Source organism: Trichosurus vulpecula, chromosome 2 (genome assembly GCF_011100635.1).
Source record: "Trichosurus vulpecula isolate mTriVul1 chromosome 2, mTriVul1.pri, whole genome shotgun sequence".
NCBI lineage: Eukaryota > Metazoa > Chordata > Mammalia > Diprotodontia > Phalangeridae > Trichosurus > Trichosurus vulpecula.
The window spans coordinates 246,000,677-246,017,944 of NC_050574.1; the positions used below are offsets into that span (position 1 = coordinate 246,000,677).

The window sequence follows — 17,268 nt, forward strand, 5'->3', positions numbered from 1 at the left end:
GACTTTGTTTCCTCAACTCTAAATGAGGAAGTTAGTGTGGATGATCTCCAAAGTTCCTTCCAGTTTGAAATCTGTGAAGCTATGATGTAAACATTGATACATTATGATGTTAATAATATGATTATAATTATATATCTAAAATTGATATAATTATTTTATTGTAAAAACATGAGTCAACAAAGAATAACTGATTGCTAAACATTTATATTCACAATGACGCTTACAGACAATGGGGAAAAGAAAAATTCCATAAATTGAATTACAATTATATTAGCAATGTATTTGTTTTATGTAATAATTCCTTCTAGTTAACATTAAAAGTCTTTTGAAAACTATCCAATACAAAAAAATGTTATGGTTTTTGTTTGCCCCCAAATGACAGAGTTTGCTTCTTGTGGTTGACAGTATAAGGATAGGGTTGGTTGAGTTATTTAATGAAATCACCCCGTCCAATTTAAAATAAATGACAAGAAACTATGCCCTGATATCTTTGTCAGGTGAGGGAAAAAATCAGCTGAAGTCTGAACTAAATGTGTGAAAGGCCTAGATAGCAATTAATCATAAGCTATAGACTAAGTGAAATTGTTTTTCTAAAACAATTTAAATTTCCTTGAAATGCATTAGATTGGGGTAATGTTGTCCATACAACGTTTTCAGTGTGTTTGAGAAAACTTGGTTATATACTATGGGTCATTTATAAAATAGTAGGCCCTTTTGGGACCCAGGGGTTTAAAATTCATGGCAAACACCATACAGCCACGATCCCGAGAAGAAATTAGTTGTGAAGCAATTGGAGGAGAAGAGATCTGGACTCAGCCTCTGCCTTGATCTCTGTCTCTTGATCCCAACCACCCTTGACTGCATCTGGGCCAGAGGAGGATTTTGTAAACTTAAAAGAAAAAGATTTGAGACTTTTTCATCAGCTTACTAGCAGTATCCTTAAATTAAAGGGTCTTGGGGGAGGGTATGCATCAGAAGCCAAGGATATAGATATTGTGAGAAAAGGCAGATTCAAACCTCTAGAAGGAGAGAAAAGCCAAACCATACCCAAGGGGAATATCTTGAGGGCTCCATTAAAAGGAATTCCAGTAGCTGTGGATTACCCTTTGTCACACAGAGTCTCTAAGTGTGAGTTCATTTTCTTCTGGGTTCTATGTGTATAGGTAGGATTGTGTATCAAAGAATTTTGGGTGGGGGATATTTTGTGCTGATTATTCTCACTATACAACCTCAGTAAATAGTCCTCTCTAAAAGCTAATTAAATTTGGCTAATTGATATTCTTAATAATTGGGGGGAGAAAAAGATAAAGTATTAGAAATGTGAGATAAAGTGTTAGAAATACACCTGTTCCTCAGAGGAACTCTTAGAGGAAAAGTAGCAACTTAGCAACTCTAAGGACTTAGATGGTCCGTGACATTGGGGGACCAATTTCAGAGTGTTGCAATATGAGGCACCATTAATTTTCCAAAACATTTTCCAGGGGGTAGAGGAGGACCTAAGAGCAAATAGAGCAACAAACTTTAAGCAAATTACCTTTCCAATTGATAAGATAAAAAGGTTTTCACTTTAGGTTTAAGTCCAAGGAAAAATAGATATTGACATTTTAAAAAGAAAATTATGTAGACTCATTAATAGTCTAGGTTTCTATGAAAATCAGGAGAAATCCTGGTGGCCGAAAGCCAGAATAATTTTAGAGAATAGTCCTGTCAGTATTAACTTATTTTCTTATCACAGTTTTTTCCTCTGGGAAAACTGGATTTATATTTTGTATATTGTGGGAGGCAATTACATTGTAACAGAAAAATTCCATGTAGCAATCAAAAGCCTAGTGTAGTGAAAACTATCTCTATTCTTTATTTCCTGTATGTATGAACTTGGACATGGCATTTAACATGTTTGAAGCTCCATTTTACTGCTCTATAAAATTAAAGATCTGACCAGATGATTTTTAAGGTTCTTTCTACCTCTAACATATGTGATCTTATGCCAGAAGGCAGTTCTGGTTACAGAGCATCTCATTGTTGTACTATCTTTCCATGGAAATAGACTGTTAAAAGGATATAGGTAGGCGTCTGCATGAGCCAGCTCATACAGGTTCCCAATGGCTTATTCTTAAACTTTCACTGTGACAATTTATACCCCAGAAATCAGCAAACACTGAAAACTGTGGCTTGATTTATTTTTGTTGTTGTTAATTATCTAGATTTAATAAATCATGGAAAAAACATAATGCAGATTTAACTTAAAAGTATACTGTATATTTTTGAAGAGCCCACGTTTACCAGCATATGCCTAGAGGTTGGTGGTGTATTTTCTATTTTTCACAATTTTAAAAATTGTGAGGTGGGGCAACCCTGCTGTTGTCCTGAGATCCATGGGGAGTTAAGAGTTGCAGAGGAGGCTTTATGGAGGACCGACAAAAGGGCAACAGGATAAGAAGATATGGATAGGTCATAGTTGGCTCCATTGGAGGTAAGACTCATGTAAGTGAAACTGATTATCTACTGAAATAACGAGATTATATATTAGCAACATAAACTATATTTACAACTAAATAAACTTCCATATGTACCAAGGAAATTGAAAGAAAAAGACTAATATTTTTTTTTCAAGATCTTAAAATATTAATTCTACTCCACAAGACAATTTCTCATTGTAAAATTAAAATGTTTACCTTCTGTCTTAGGAATGGGTTCTTGCATGATTTTTTGGTAGCATTCATACTGGGCTGTCATAATCTTGTTTCGAGTAACACCCAACTGAGTTGGTTCCCCAGAAAAATTCTGTCCTCCTTCTGGTTCAGCCATGACCAAAGGCTAAAAATCAAAGAAGAAACTTCATAAGTAGTTTCTACTGTAGACCTTTGTTAACATAGGATGCTGTTGTCATATTTGTAATGATACTATTATATATGTTTGCCCCGCAAATAGTTCTGTTTTGTTCTGTCAACCTGACCTTTGATTTCATTCTCAGAGAGAACTTCTGGAGGGGAGATACTAGGTGGTACAGTGGATAGAACCCTGCACCCTAGAGTCAGGATGACCTGAGTTCAAAACTGACCTCAAACACTTACTAACTGTGTGAACTTGGACAAGTCACTTAACCTCTACTTAATTTTACTAATCAGTAAAATAGATATAATAAAAGTATCTAGCTCTCAGGATTGTTGTGAAGATAAAATTGTATTTGTAAAGCATTTTGTAAACCTTAAATGTTGTTGTTAATAATTTTTTATGTTACATTGTACATTTAATTACATAGCAACATTTGCTCTATAATTCATAGTCATGCATCACTGCCTGGCGCATGGGGTACTAGTAGATTAAATTGTTTACCCAAGGTCACTAAAGCCAGTAAATGTCAGAGGTAGCTTTTCTGGTTAATTTTTCTGACTTTGAAGACCTGCCTTCCCTCTTATCCATTCTGCTGTACTGCCTTCTCATTATACGTTCATCATATGTTCATATCAACACTTTAATCATTTCATTAGTTTGGACACTCCCTCCAATGATGCTGGTAAACCTTCCAAATGTTAGATAAAAATAAAATGACCAATCTAAGGTCAACTTAGTGATGATTCCTACACCGAGGGTGATCTTCAGATGAAAGAGATGTTAATAACTCTTTGGAGGCCTTCCCAGCCAGCCTGTTGGTGTCTACTAGAGCTTATATTTATATTATGCTAGAGCATAATATTTTGGAATCCAGGGTGACCTCCATACCTCAGTAAGGCAAAGAATTTTACTGGAGATACTGATATGAATATTTATGCAGATAAGTATAGGGACTTGACTTGTGGTTTCATTAGCATTTAGATCAGCCCTCTATCATCTGCACTAGGATTTCCTCTACATACAAAGAATGTTTTCCTCCTCTGAAATCCTTTGGGATGCCACAAATAAGTGGTCTGCAGGCCACAGGTTGTGCAGGCCTAATTTAGATGCACAACCTATTGAGTTTGTCCATCAATATGCACAATTAAGACAGTTTCTTTGAGGAGGGGAGGGAGGTTTGCCTTAGAAACACTATAGCATAACTCCATTGCTAATATTAAGGATAATATTTTTCTCTATTATGTACTTTTCTAATTGTGCTAATCAAATAAGAGGCTGGTCACTGATTTGTTTGTAGGAGGAATAGCAGTGAATATAGTAAGATAATAAAGCTACTATGAATTAAAATAAAACAAAAACCATAGAAAATAAACTTTTAAAACAGATACCTTTGGCCCTAGCCTACTTGTCAGTCAAATGGTGGCAATCTGATGTGAACATGAGGTTAAGAATAAGAGGTGAAAATTGAATAGAATGTCCTATCATAACAGGCCAGGTTCATTAATCATTGTGAAAACCCATATTTGATGCTGTAACCTGGCCCTAGTTAGAAAAAAAAGGCAAAGGTTGTTAAGGTAACATGCAGCTATTTAATTTAATTTTTTTTTAGATTCTGACAAATTATGTGATTTTCCTGAGAAGGTGAGAGTGTCAATTTTAGCATTTTTGTTGCTTTTGTTTCTAATACTTTCCACAGAAGCTAGCACAGTGCTAAAGAGATATGATTTCTATCAATTATTTGTGCACTGAATCATTCTTATACAAAATATCTCTCTACAACAATGCATCCAAGCACCATTCATTTCTTTTACTAGCACCATGAAACTAAACACAAATATGCAATTGAGTTATGTAAATGTTACCTTAAAAATAGTCAAGAGAATTAGAAACACCAGGATCCACCTTTGTTCCATCATTAAAATTGACTAAAAAATGTCATGTAAAATTAGATCCTTCTGTAACAAAGAAATTAAAAGAATGTGATGTCAATATTCAACTTAAAATTTTTAAATGCTCAATTTATATAACATATACACATTTATATATATTATATATATATATGTATATTTGAGTATATACATACACAAACATGCATTTTGCTTTTAAGCATGGTAAAAGTACAAATGTAGATACAAATTAATAATTGTATTTATATATTCAAAGAAAAAAAGCATTTATTTTGAGAAACAAAATTATCAATACTAAACATAATTGATTGAGGACATACCATCTTGGCCCATAATTATTCTTCTGTGCCCTTCTATTTGCCTTATAGGTTAGGAAATATTCTTTATTTCTTTAATTCCTCTACATTATATTTTTTTCTTTATAGTAATATGCTTATCATTAAACTTCTTTGATTTAGAAATTAAACACTTCATTTCAGTTGAACTATCAAAATAAGTATTTTACATGCATTTAAGAACATAAAAGTTTTCTTAGTGAACATTCTACATGAATTTTTTTTTCATCTTTTCAATGGGAGATGTTGAATTTAATTTACTGACATCTCAGTAGTTTGGGTAAATAAATTACTTTAATTATTTTCCCCATGAGCTATTGTCCACTCATGACCTAGTCTGATTTATACAGGAATTATCCAAGGCCTGTACAACCAGGAAATGAATCATGAACTTCTCCCTCTCTTCTCCATTTCATATCACTCATATATCTTTTACCACTATCTTTCACTCCTGTCTCACATGATGATGCTAGATGATGACCTTTCTCCTTACCAAAATTAATCATTTTACCTGCCTAAGGGATACCCATTCCATTCTGTTTCCTCCAATAGATTGCTCCCTCTAGAATCCCCACTCTATCGCTTATTTTCAACATATCCCTATTTGCCCATTTTCACATGTGTACAAATGTGGTAATGTCTCCCCCATTCTCAACGAACCTTCACTTGATTCCTCTATTCTTGCTAATTATCATCTTTTATCCCTTCCATCCTTTGTGGTTAAACTCTTTGAAAAGGCCATCTATAATACATGCCTCTTCTTTCTTTCTTCTCACTCTCTTCTTAACCTTTTACAATCTGACTTCCTACCTCATCATGCCATTGAAACTTCTTTTCTCTTCAAACTTACCAATGGTCTCTTAATTGCCAAATCCAATAACCTTTTCACAAGCTTTATTCTCTTTGACCTCTCTGTAGCCTCTGACCCTCTGTAGCCACTACTGATCACCCTATCCTCCTTGATATTTTTTTCTTTCTAGGTGTTTGTGCACTACTCTCTCTCTTTCTCCTACCTCCTACCACTTCTCATCTTCATCCTTCATACATTATCTTCTTCCTTATCATAGAAGGATCATGGAAATGTACAGGTTTCAATTCTGAATCGTCTTCTCTTCTCCCTCTGTACTACTTCACTAGATCACTTGGTGATCTCATCAACCCCATGGATTTAATTACTATCTCTATGCTGAGGATTCTTAAATCTATCTATCTTGTCCTAACCCCTCTGCTGACTTCCAATGTCATAGCTCTAACTGCCTATCAGACATCTCAGACTAGGTGTCCTGTAGACATCTTAAACTCCATGTGTTCAATACTGAACTCATTATCCTTTTGTCTAAATCCTATGTTCCTGCTAATTTCCCTATTACTGTCAAGGGCATAATCATCCTCCCATTCCTTCAGGCTCACTATATTTCACCCTCCATATCCAATCTGTTGCCAAAGCTTATCAATTTCACCTTTTAAGATCTCTCAAATATGCTTCCTTCTGGGGCATGCTAATATAATTAAAATGACATTCACACCTAAATTAATTTACTTGTTTAGTGCCATGCCAACTAAACTACCAATAATTATTTTATAGAGCTAGAAAAAATAATAACCAGATCCGTCTGGAAGAACAAAAGGTCCAGAATATCAAGGGAATTAATGAAAAGAAATGCTAGGGAAGGTGGCCTAGCCATACCAGATCTCAAACTGTATTATAAAGCAGCATTCATTAAAACTACTTGGTACTGGCTAAGAAACAGAATGGTGGATCAGCGGAATAGGTTAGGTACACAAGACACAGTAGTCAACAAATATAGTAATCTACTGTATGATAAACCCAAAAACTCTAGCTTGTGGGATAAAAACTCACTATTTGACAAAAACTGCTGGCAAACAGGGAAATAGTATGGCAGAAACTGGGCATAGATCAATAACTCATACCATATACCAAAGTAAAGTCAAAATGGGTTCACAATATAAAGGCTGATACTATAAGCAATCTGGGAAAGCAAGGAATAGTTTGCCTATCAGATTTATGAAGAAGGGAAGAAATGACCAAGTAAGAGGTAGAGAGCATTAGGAAATGTAAAGTGGATAATTTTGATTATGTTAAATTGAAAAGGTTTTGTACAAACAAAGGTAATGCAACCAAGATTAGGAAGGAAGCAGAAAATTGGGAAAGAATTTTTACAACCAGTATCTCTAATAAAATTTCTAAAATATAAAGAGAACTGAGTCAAATTTATGAGACTATAAGTCATGAGGTGGGGGGACAGAGCCAAGATGGCATCGTGAAAGAAGGGAACTATTAGAGCTCTCTCACAAATTCTGTCAGATATATCTAAAAAAGTGAATCTGAGCAGATTTGAGAGAGTTAGAAGCCACTAGTAGACTGAGTGGGGCAAGAGTGCCAGGCCTGTGGAACTGCAGCAGATCACACCAACTGGGAACAGCAGAGGAACCCAGCAAGTGTGCCGGTCTGGGAGAGCCCTGGGCAAGCAAAATGCAGGAACAGGAGCAGGTCCAGGGTGGAAGTACAGGCTATGGTGTAATTGAGCCCCAGGCCTCTCAGCCCAGGACAGGAGTCTGTCAGACCTACAGGAGATACCAGCACAGAGCTTGTGGCTGGGGGAGCAGCTACCCCGAAGGCCTCCAACCTATAGCCTAAAGGTTTGAAACTCACTCTCTTTAGCTTTCAGGAGCCATGATGGCCAGGTAAAAAAGCTCTCCCTCCCTTCCTCACCCAGAGAATACTCCCTCAGGAGAAACAGAGGAGCCAAAAGTGGGGCTTCAGTAGCCTTTTAGTGAGAGGGCCCTTCTTGTGGTGGTGGAAGGAGACAAGGCCCCACCTCAGCAGAACAACAAGAGTTACTGAGTCCCGGGGGGTGGAGCTAGCAAATGTCAACACTAGAACCCCAGACAGGGGAAGAGGCAGACACCAGCACAGACAACAGCTGAGACCACCTATGCTGGAGAGCAGTCCTCAGGAAGAGGAGACTTCTAGCAGCCAGACCACCCCTTCCCCACCCCACACAAAACCAGAGGCCAAAGCCAGTAAGCAGGCCCATGGTTCTCAACCAAGAAGCTTGGGACAGAGCCCCCTGAGGCCCAGAAGCCAAGATCCACTTTTGAAGCCAGGAGGAAAAATAAAACACCATGAGAAAGCATACTAAAAAGTCAGATGCCATTGATTCCTATTATGGAGACATGGAAGATCAAAATGCCAATTCAGAACAGGAAAGCATGGCCATTATGCCCATATCTGAAACCTCAAAAGGGAATGTGAACTGGTCTCCAGCCCAAAAAGCATTCCTGGAAGAATTCAAGGAGGACTTTAAAAACCAAATTAGAGAGGTAAAAGAAAAAATGGAAAAAAATTCAGTGATGAAAACAAATCTTTAAAAATGGTTAAGGAGATTCAGAATATAAATGGAGAAAATGTCTCATTGAAAAGTAAAATCGACGAAATGGAAAAGGAGATAGAGAAGCTAAATGAAGAAAACAGTACATTAAAAATTAGGATTGGGTTATGAGATATCAAGAATGAGTCAAACAAAAAGTAAAGAATGAAAAAATAGAAGAAAACATGAAATATCTGATTGGAAAAACACCTGACCTGGAAAATAGATCGAGGAGAGACAATCTAAGAATTACTGGTCTACCGGAAAGCCACAATGAAAAAAAGAGCCTGGAAAGTATCTTCCAATAAATTATTAAGGATAATGGCCCCAAGGTCCTAAAACCAGAGGATAAAATAGTCATCAAAAGAATCCACCAATAACCCCCTGAAAGAGATCCCAAATTGAAAAGTCCAAGAAATATTATAGCCAAATTCCAGAATTACAGGTCAAGGAGAACATACTACAAGCAGCCAGAAAGAAACAATTCAAATATCACAAAACTACAGTCAGGATCACACGGAATCTTTCAGCTTCTACATTAAATGACAGTTGAAATTGGAATATGATATTCTGAAAGACAAAGGAGCTTGGATTACAAACAAGGTTCAACTACCCAACAAAATTGAGCATAATTTTTCAGGCAAGGAGGTGGACATTCAATGAAATAAGGGAATTCCAAACTTTCCTGATGAAATGGACAGAAATCAATGGAAAATTTTATCTTCAAATACAAAACTCAACAGAGACATAAAAAGGTAAATGGGGTAACCCTTGTTAATCAATAAGGCAAATTATTTACATCCTTACATAGGATTATATTGTTTTATATGCATATGTATATATACATGTCAATCTTGAGAATAGTACAGTTATTATTAAAATTGAAAGGGATACACATGGATTGTGGGTGTCAGTATAAAATAACATATAATGATAAAAACATAATTAAGAGATACAAAGGGATGGTTCTGGGAGAAGAGGTAAGGAGGTAGTAGAAAAAGGTAAATTATATCACAAGAAGAGGTACAAAAACATATTATAGTAGAGGGAAAGAAGGGAGGGAGAAGAGGAGTATTTGAGTTTTACTATCATTAGATTTGATTCAAGAAGGGAATAACATACTCTGATAAGTATAGAAATCAAACTTGTCCTACAGGCAGTAGGAAGGGAAAGGGGAAAGAAAAGGGAGGGGCATGGTCAGAAGGGAGGGAAGAAGTAGCAAGGGGGAAAAGGTAAGATAAGGGAAGGGAATCAAGAGGGAGGGTAAATTGAGGAAGGCAGTGGTCAAAAGCAAAACTCTTTTGAGGAGTGGAAGGGAGAAATTAAAGCATAAACAGAGGGGAAACAGGATGGTGAAAAAGACACAGATAGTAATCATAACTGCGAATGTGAATGGGGCGAACTCTCCCATAAAACAGAAGCAGATAGCAGAATGGATTAAAAACCATAACCCTACAAAATGTTGTTTACAAGAAACACATTTGAAACAGGGGGATACACACAGGGTAAAGGTAAAAGGCTGGAGTATAATATATTGTGCTTCAGCTAAAGTAAAAAAAAGTGGGGGTAGCAATCCTAATCTCAGACAAAGCAAAAGCAAAGATAGATCTAATTAAAAGAGATAAGGAAGGACACCATATCCTGCTAAAAGGCACCATAGACAATGAGGCAATATCATTATTTAACATATATGCACCAAGTGGTATAGCAATTTCTTAGAGGAGAAGTTAAGGAAACTACAGGAAGAAATAGACAGCAAAACTATACTAGTAGGGGACCTCAACTTCCCCTCCTTTGAACTTGATAAATCTAATCTCAAAATAAACAAGAAAGAAGTTAAGGTGGTGAATAGAATTTTAGAAAAGGCAGACATGATAGACCTCTGGAGAAACCTGAATGGTGATAAAAAGGAATATACTCTCTTCTCAGCAGTACATGGCACATACTCAAAATCTGACCATGTACTAAGGCATTAAAACCTCACATCCAGTGCAGAAAGGCAGAAGTAGTCAAAGCACACTTTTTAGATCATGATGCAATAAGAATTATTTGTAACAAAGAACCATGGAAAAATAAACTGAAAATTAATTGGAAACTAAATAATCTAATCCTAAAGAATGAGTGAGCCAAAGAACAAATCATAGAAACAATTAATAACTTCATTCAAGATAATTACAATAATGAGACAACATACCAAAACTTATGGGACACAGCAAAAGCAGTTCTTAGGGGAAGTTTTATATCTCTAAATGCTTACATGAATAAAATTGATAAAAAGGAGATCAATGAATTGGGCATGGAACTGAAAAAGCTAGAGAAAGAACAAATTGAAAATCCTCAATTAAATACCGAATTAGAAATACTGAAAATCAAAGGAGAGATTAAGAAAATTGAAATCAAGAAAAGTATTACATTAATAAATAAAAGTAAGAGCTGGTTTTATGAAAAAATCAATAAAATTGATAAACCCTTGGTCAATTTAATTTAAAAAAAAAGAAACAAGAAAACCAAATTACCAGTATCAAAAATGAAAAGGACGAATTCACCTCCAATGAAGAGGAAATTAAAACAATAGTTTGGAATTATTTTGCCCAATTGTATGCCCATAAATTTGACAACCTTAGGGAAATGGATGAATATTTACAAAAACACAAATTGCCCAGGTTAAAAGATGATGAAGTAAAATACCCAAATAATCCCATCTCAGAAAAAGAAATTGAGCAAGCCATCAATGAATTCTCTAGGAAAAAATCTCCAGGGCCAGATGGTTTTACATGTGAATTCTATCAAACATTTAAAGAACAATTAAGTCCTATACTTTATAGACTTTGGGAAAATAGGTGAAGAAGGAGTCCTACCAAATTCTTTTTATGACACAAATATGGTACTAATACCCAAACCAGGAAGAGTCAAAACAGAGAAAGAAAATTATAGACCAATTTCCCTAATGAGTATTGATGCAAAAAATTTAAATAAAATATTAGCAAAAAGATCACAGCAACTTATCATGAGAATAATACAGCATGACCAGGTAGGATTTATTCCAGGAATGCAAGGCTGGTTCAACATTAGGAAAACTATCAGCATAGTTGATCATATCAACAACAAAACTAGCAGAAACCATATGATCATCTTAATAGATGCAGAAAAAGCCTTTGACAAAATACAACACCCATTCCTATTAAAAACACTGGAATACATAGGAATAAATGGAGCCTTCCTTAAAATTATAGATAGAATCTACCTAAAACCATCAGCAAGCATTATATGTAATGGTGATAAGCTAGATGCATTCCCAGTAAGATCAGGAGTGAAACAAGGATGTCCATTATTGCCCCTATTATTCAATTTGGTACTAGAAATGTTAGCTGTAGAAATGAGAAGAAAAAGAAATTGAAGGAATTAGAATAGGAAAAGAAGAAACTAAATTATCACTTTTTGCAGATGATATGATGATTTACTTAGAGAATCCTAGAGAATCAAGTAAAAAAACTACTTGAAATAATAAACAACTTTAGCAAAGTTGCAGGATATAAAATAAACCCACATAAATCCTCAGCATTCCTATATATTACTAACAAAGCCCAACAGCAACAGACAGAAAGAGAAATTCCATTTAAAGTGACTGTAGATGTTATAAAATATTTGGGCGTCTACCTGCCAAGATAAACTTAGGGCCTATACGAACATAATTATGAAACACTTTTCACACTAATAAAGTCAGATCTAAATAAATGGAAAAATATCAGTTGCTCATGGTTAGGCTGAGCTAATATGATAAAAATGACAATTTTACCTAAATTAATTTACCTATTCAGTGCCATACCAATGGAACTACTAAAATTTATTTCACAGAGCTGGATAAAATAATAACAAAATTCATCTGAAAGAACAAGGGGTCCAGAATATCAAGGGAATTAATGAAAAGAAATGCCAGGGAAGGCGGCCTAGCCATACCAGATATTAAACTGTACTATAAAGCAGTAGTCATCAAAACTACTTGCTACTGGCTAAGAAATAGAGTGGTATAATTTTGATTATGTTAAATTGAAAAGTTTTTGTATAAAAAAGTCAATGCAACAAAGATTAGGAGGGAAGCAGAAAACTGGGAGAAAATCTTTACAACTAGTGTCTCTGATAAGGGCCTTATCTCTAAAATATACAGGGAACTGAGCCAAATTTATAGGAATACAAGTCATTCCCCAATTGAGAAATGGTCAAAGGATATGAACAGGCAGTTTTCAGAGGAAGAAATTAAAGATGTCTATAGTCATACGAAAAAACGCTTTAAATTACTATTGGTTAGAGAAATGCAAATCAAAACAACTCTCAGGTGCCACATCTCACCTGTCAGATTGGCTTACATAAGAAAACAGGAAAATCATAAATGCTGGAGAGGATGTGGGAAAATTGGAACACTAATGCATTGTTGGTGGAGTTGTGAACTGATCCAACTTTCTGGAGGCCAATTTGGAACTTTGCCCAAAGGGCTATAAAAATGTGCATATCCTTTGACCCAGCAATACTACTTCTAGGGCTGTATCCCAAAGAAACCATATAAGTAGGAAAAGGACCTGTATGTACAAATATATCTATAGCAGCTCTTTTTGTGGTAGCAAAGAATTGGAAATCAAGGGGATGCCCATCAATTGGGGAATGGCTAAACAAGTTGTGGTATATGAATGTAATGGTAATACTATTGTGCTATAGCATATGGGGAGCAGACAGATGTCGTAATAACCTGGAAAGACTTATATGATCTGATGCTGAGTGAGGGGAGCAGAACCAGAAGAACATTATACATGATTAGAGACACACGGTATCTCTGATGACTTTTATTGACTTGGCTCTTCTCAGCTATGCAAAGTTCTAAGACAACTTCAAAAGACTCATGATGGAAAAAATGATTCACATCCAGAGGAAGAATTATGGAGTCTGAATGCAGATTGAAGCAAACTATTTGTTTTTTTTTTTGTTTGCTTTTGTTTTTGTTTCTGTTTTGTTTCTTCTTTCTTATGGTGCATTCCATTGGTTATAGTTCTTCTCTACAACTTGACTATTTGGAAAATTTGTTTAGTGTGAAGGTACATGTAGAACTTATATTAGATTGCTTACTTGGGTAAGGAGGGGGGAGGAGAGGGAAAAGGGAGAAAATTTGAAACTCAAAAACGTGAAGGACTGAATGTTGTAAACTAAAACTAAAACTAAATTAATTAAAAAATATGCTTCCATCACTCCTCTGATACTGCAACCTCTCTGGCACATGCCCCCATCACCTCATACATGGCACTATTCCCAAAGCCTGCTGGTGGAGCTGCCTGCCTCATGTCTCCCCACTCCAATCCATCCTCCATTCAGCTACCAAAGTGATTTTTCCCAAAGCACAGGTCCAACTGTGCCCCCTGTACTGTTAGTGGAATAGGAAGATCTTTCTGGTCCATTAATAGGCATATGTGCCCTGCTTTGAGCTCTGGCCCAGCTTACAGCTGTGATACATCCTGAGTCACATGGAGCCTGAGTCACATGGAGCTCATTGTGGGAGGACCTTGCCCAGTGGAAAAAAAAGGTGGGAGGAGTTTGCCCAAGGGAAAAAGGATGTTAACTGAACTAGAATGTTGGGGAGAGAGGTAGAGCAGAGAGTGAGAGTGAGGCAGAACTAAGAGAGAGAAAAGTGAACATGAGTTGGGGGAGGGAGGGATTTGCCTAGGGGAACTTGTTGGTGGGGAGGCCTAACAGCAGGAATACTTAAGATGTCAGTGCTCCCTGTATTGGTGATGAGTACCTTGCTAAATCTTAAATAAATATTTTGGTTTTGCCTTTGAGGAAGAGAGTTTATTATATTTTGTGAGTATACCCTGGAAATACATCTGCGTATTCATAGCAGCTGCTACGGGCATTGCACCGGTGTTACATTCCCCTACCCCACCAAAACATTCAACAAAATCCGGTAGCTCCCTCTGTTCTCAAGGATTACATACAAAATCTGCCACTTGGTGTTCTAGGCCTTCCATAATTGAAACCTCCTATACCCTTCTAATCTTCTCACACCTTACTTCTGGCCATACAGCCTTTGGTCTAATGATCCTGGCCTCCTTGGTATTCCTGAACAAGACATTCTTTCCATTGGCTCCAGACATTTTCTCTGGATGTCCCTTCTCATCTCCACCAAAAATCTTCTATAAGAAGCCTTTTCCAGACCTACTAATTTTAATGCCTTGCCTCTTTTTTATTTCTTATTTATCCTATATGTAGCTTATTTTTACGTATTGTTTGATTTTTGCTTCCCCCACTAGATTGTGAACTTCTCAAGGGCAGGGACTGTCTTTTGCCTATTGTATCCTCAGGGCTCAGCACAGTGTCTGCATTTAATAAACGTTTATTGACTGACTGCCCTATAAATTATGTGAGCAAACATAGTAATATATTTTGCTTTAGTATTTTTTTATGAGTCATGAATTTTTGACCTGTATTTACATAAGATCAAGTGGAAGAAAAAAGTACATTATTAGGATAATTACGATTAAATGGGCAAGACAATGAATTAATCCTTAGAACATGTTATTAGGACAGATTATTTTAGATAGACAATAAAGAGATCTCAGAATCAACAAGGATCATATTTAGGAAATTATTCAGGTGCTTTCAAATGGTCTGATCTGTTTCTTTGATAAAAGCTCCATTAAAAACAACAACAAAATTATTCTCCTAGATGTTACAAATCATAAAATAATTTGATCTCAGAAGAGTCATGTTTATGAGGGATCCAAAAGACAATGGAAATATGCTTGGGCATATGTAGTCTAGAACCACTTATTAAGGGTAAGAAGTAATAAGGGAGGGGACAGGGGAGAATATGCATCCATATAATGCTTACTATTTGCCCAGTACTGTGCTAACCACTTTCCAAAAATTATGTCATTATTTCTCAAAACAAACCTGTGAAGTATGTACTGTTATTAACCCCATTTTGCAGTTGAGAAAACTGAGACAAACAGAGGTTAAGCAACTTGCCCATGGTTACACATATATTAAGTGTAAGGGGTCAGATTTGAACTTAGGTCTTATTGACTCTAGGTCCAACATCCTACCACTGTGCCACTGAGCTGCCTCATAAAATACATTATTAAATGCATGGGCAACTGGAAAAGAGTTGGACCTGTCATATAGTGAGAGTGAGAGAAAATGGACATCATTGCTACAAATGGTTTTCTCACAAAAGCTCAAAGGAACTATAGGAAGACTTCCTATGTGTTAGGTAAATCCTGTATGGAGAATTTGTAAAAATGGCATCTGACCCTAGATGTCTGACACTAGAAGTATTATCCACTCCTACAAAGTCCTCTCTTTCTTTTTCTCTTTCTTTCTTCCTTTCTTCCTTCCCTTCTTTCCTTCCTTCATTTCTTTCTTCTTTCCTTCCATTCTTGCTCTCTTTCTTTCTTTCTTTCCTCCCTTCTTTCCTTCATTCATTTCTTTCTTCTCCTTCCTTTCTTTTTCTCTTTCTTTTCTTTCTCCTTCCAGTGCTTAGTACTTAGTCAATACTTGTTTAAAAATAAATAAAAATTTCAGGGGATTCGAAAACCTAAACAGGTTGAGTTTTCTGCATTGAGTATCCCAGTCAGAGAGATCATGGATCGTTCTATCAAAGTAGAAATATCTGATATTTATACTTATCTATATTTAGCATATGTATATATTGAATTCAATACAACAAACATTTATTAAGTGCTAATAATTTTCAAGTTGCTCTGATAAATGTTGAGGATACAAAGCAAAACAAAACAAAAATCACTGACTTGGAAGTGTTTACATCCTATAGGAAAGATTCAGCATTTGCGGATAAGTAAATACATGATAAACTGAGGAAAAAGTGAGTATTAATAAGCAGAGGGACTAGGGAAGTTTTTGCCTAGGACAGGGGTGGGGAACCTGTGGCCTCTAGGGCACATGTGGCTCTCTAAGTCCTGAAGTGTGGCCCTTTGACTGAATCCAGACTTCATAGAACAAATCTCCTTAATAAAATGATTTGTTCTGTAAAACTTGGGTTCAGTCAAAAGGCTGTACACAAGGACCTAGAAGCCACATGTGGCCTTGAGGCCACAGGTTCCCCATCCCTGGCCTAGGAAATGATACCTCTATTGAGTCAGTATATATGTACAATAAGGAAAAGGAGAAATGTTCTCTGGGGAAAATATCTGCTAAAGATAAATCTTACTCATTGGGCTATGAAAATCAATCTTACCATGCAACCTGTCATCAGTGTTGCTATGGAGATAATATTAGTAGAACATGTAGTAAGAGTGTTCAAACTGTTTTTCTACATTTATATTTTATACTGTTTTCATCACTTCTTGTAATGACAGCACAGTGTTAATGAATAGAAACAATGTCACCAACCCACTGGAGGTCCTTGTCTTCTAATGCTGGTAATCGTCCAAATGAGAAATCTTTTTTTTTCCTTTCTCTTCTATCAGCAATATTTATTTTGCTACTCTTAATATAAAGATTGAGCTAACCTAAAAGAATCAGGAAACACTGCATTAAAACATAAAAATAATACAGCAAAAAGCAAACACATGCTTTTACAGGAGAATACAGTAAAACAACATTTATGCCATAGAGTATTTTAATAGGCTGATATTACTTTAGATTACATTTGACTGAAATTACTTAGTTTGTTCATACTTACACAGTTGTCTCCAGGCTCAAACCATATTTTCCCTCAAGGTCTGCTTGAAGCTGTCTTGAAGATTTATTTTAAACCAATAGTCATGACCTAAAATGAGATAATATCTGTAAGAT

General features: G+C 35.9%; 1 protein-coding gene across 4 annotated transcripts in view; it reads right to left on the bottom strand.

The window, feature by feature from the left end:
- CALCRL (calcitonin receptor like receptor) overlaps nucleotides 1-17,268 on the bottom strand; it is a 131,482-nt gene that overhangs the window by 45,967 nt on the left and 68,247 nt on the right. For 2 of the 4 annotated variants that reach the window (XM_036745372.1, XM_036745368.1), the window contains exons 2-5: nucleotides 17,156-17,242; nucleotides 16,864-16,982; nucleotides 4,698-4,790; nucleotides 2,676-2,817 (exon numbers count right to left, since the gene is read on the bottom strand). In XM_036745372.1, coding sequence (XP_036601267.1) covers nucleotides 2,676-2,817; nucleotides 4,698-4,751 — 196 coding nt within the window. In that variant the 5' untranslated portion in view covers nucleotides 4,752-4,790; nucleotides 16,864-16,982; nucleotides 17,156-17,242. The remainder of the gene's footprint in view (nucleotides 1-2,675; nucleotides 2,818-4,697; nucleotides 4,791-16,863; nucleotides 16,983-17,155; nucleotides 17,243-17,268) is intronic. The other 2 variants (XM_036745369.1, XM_036745370.1) reach the window with 2 other exon arrangements.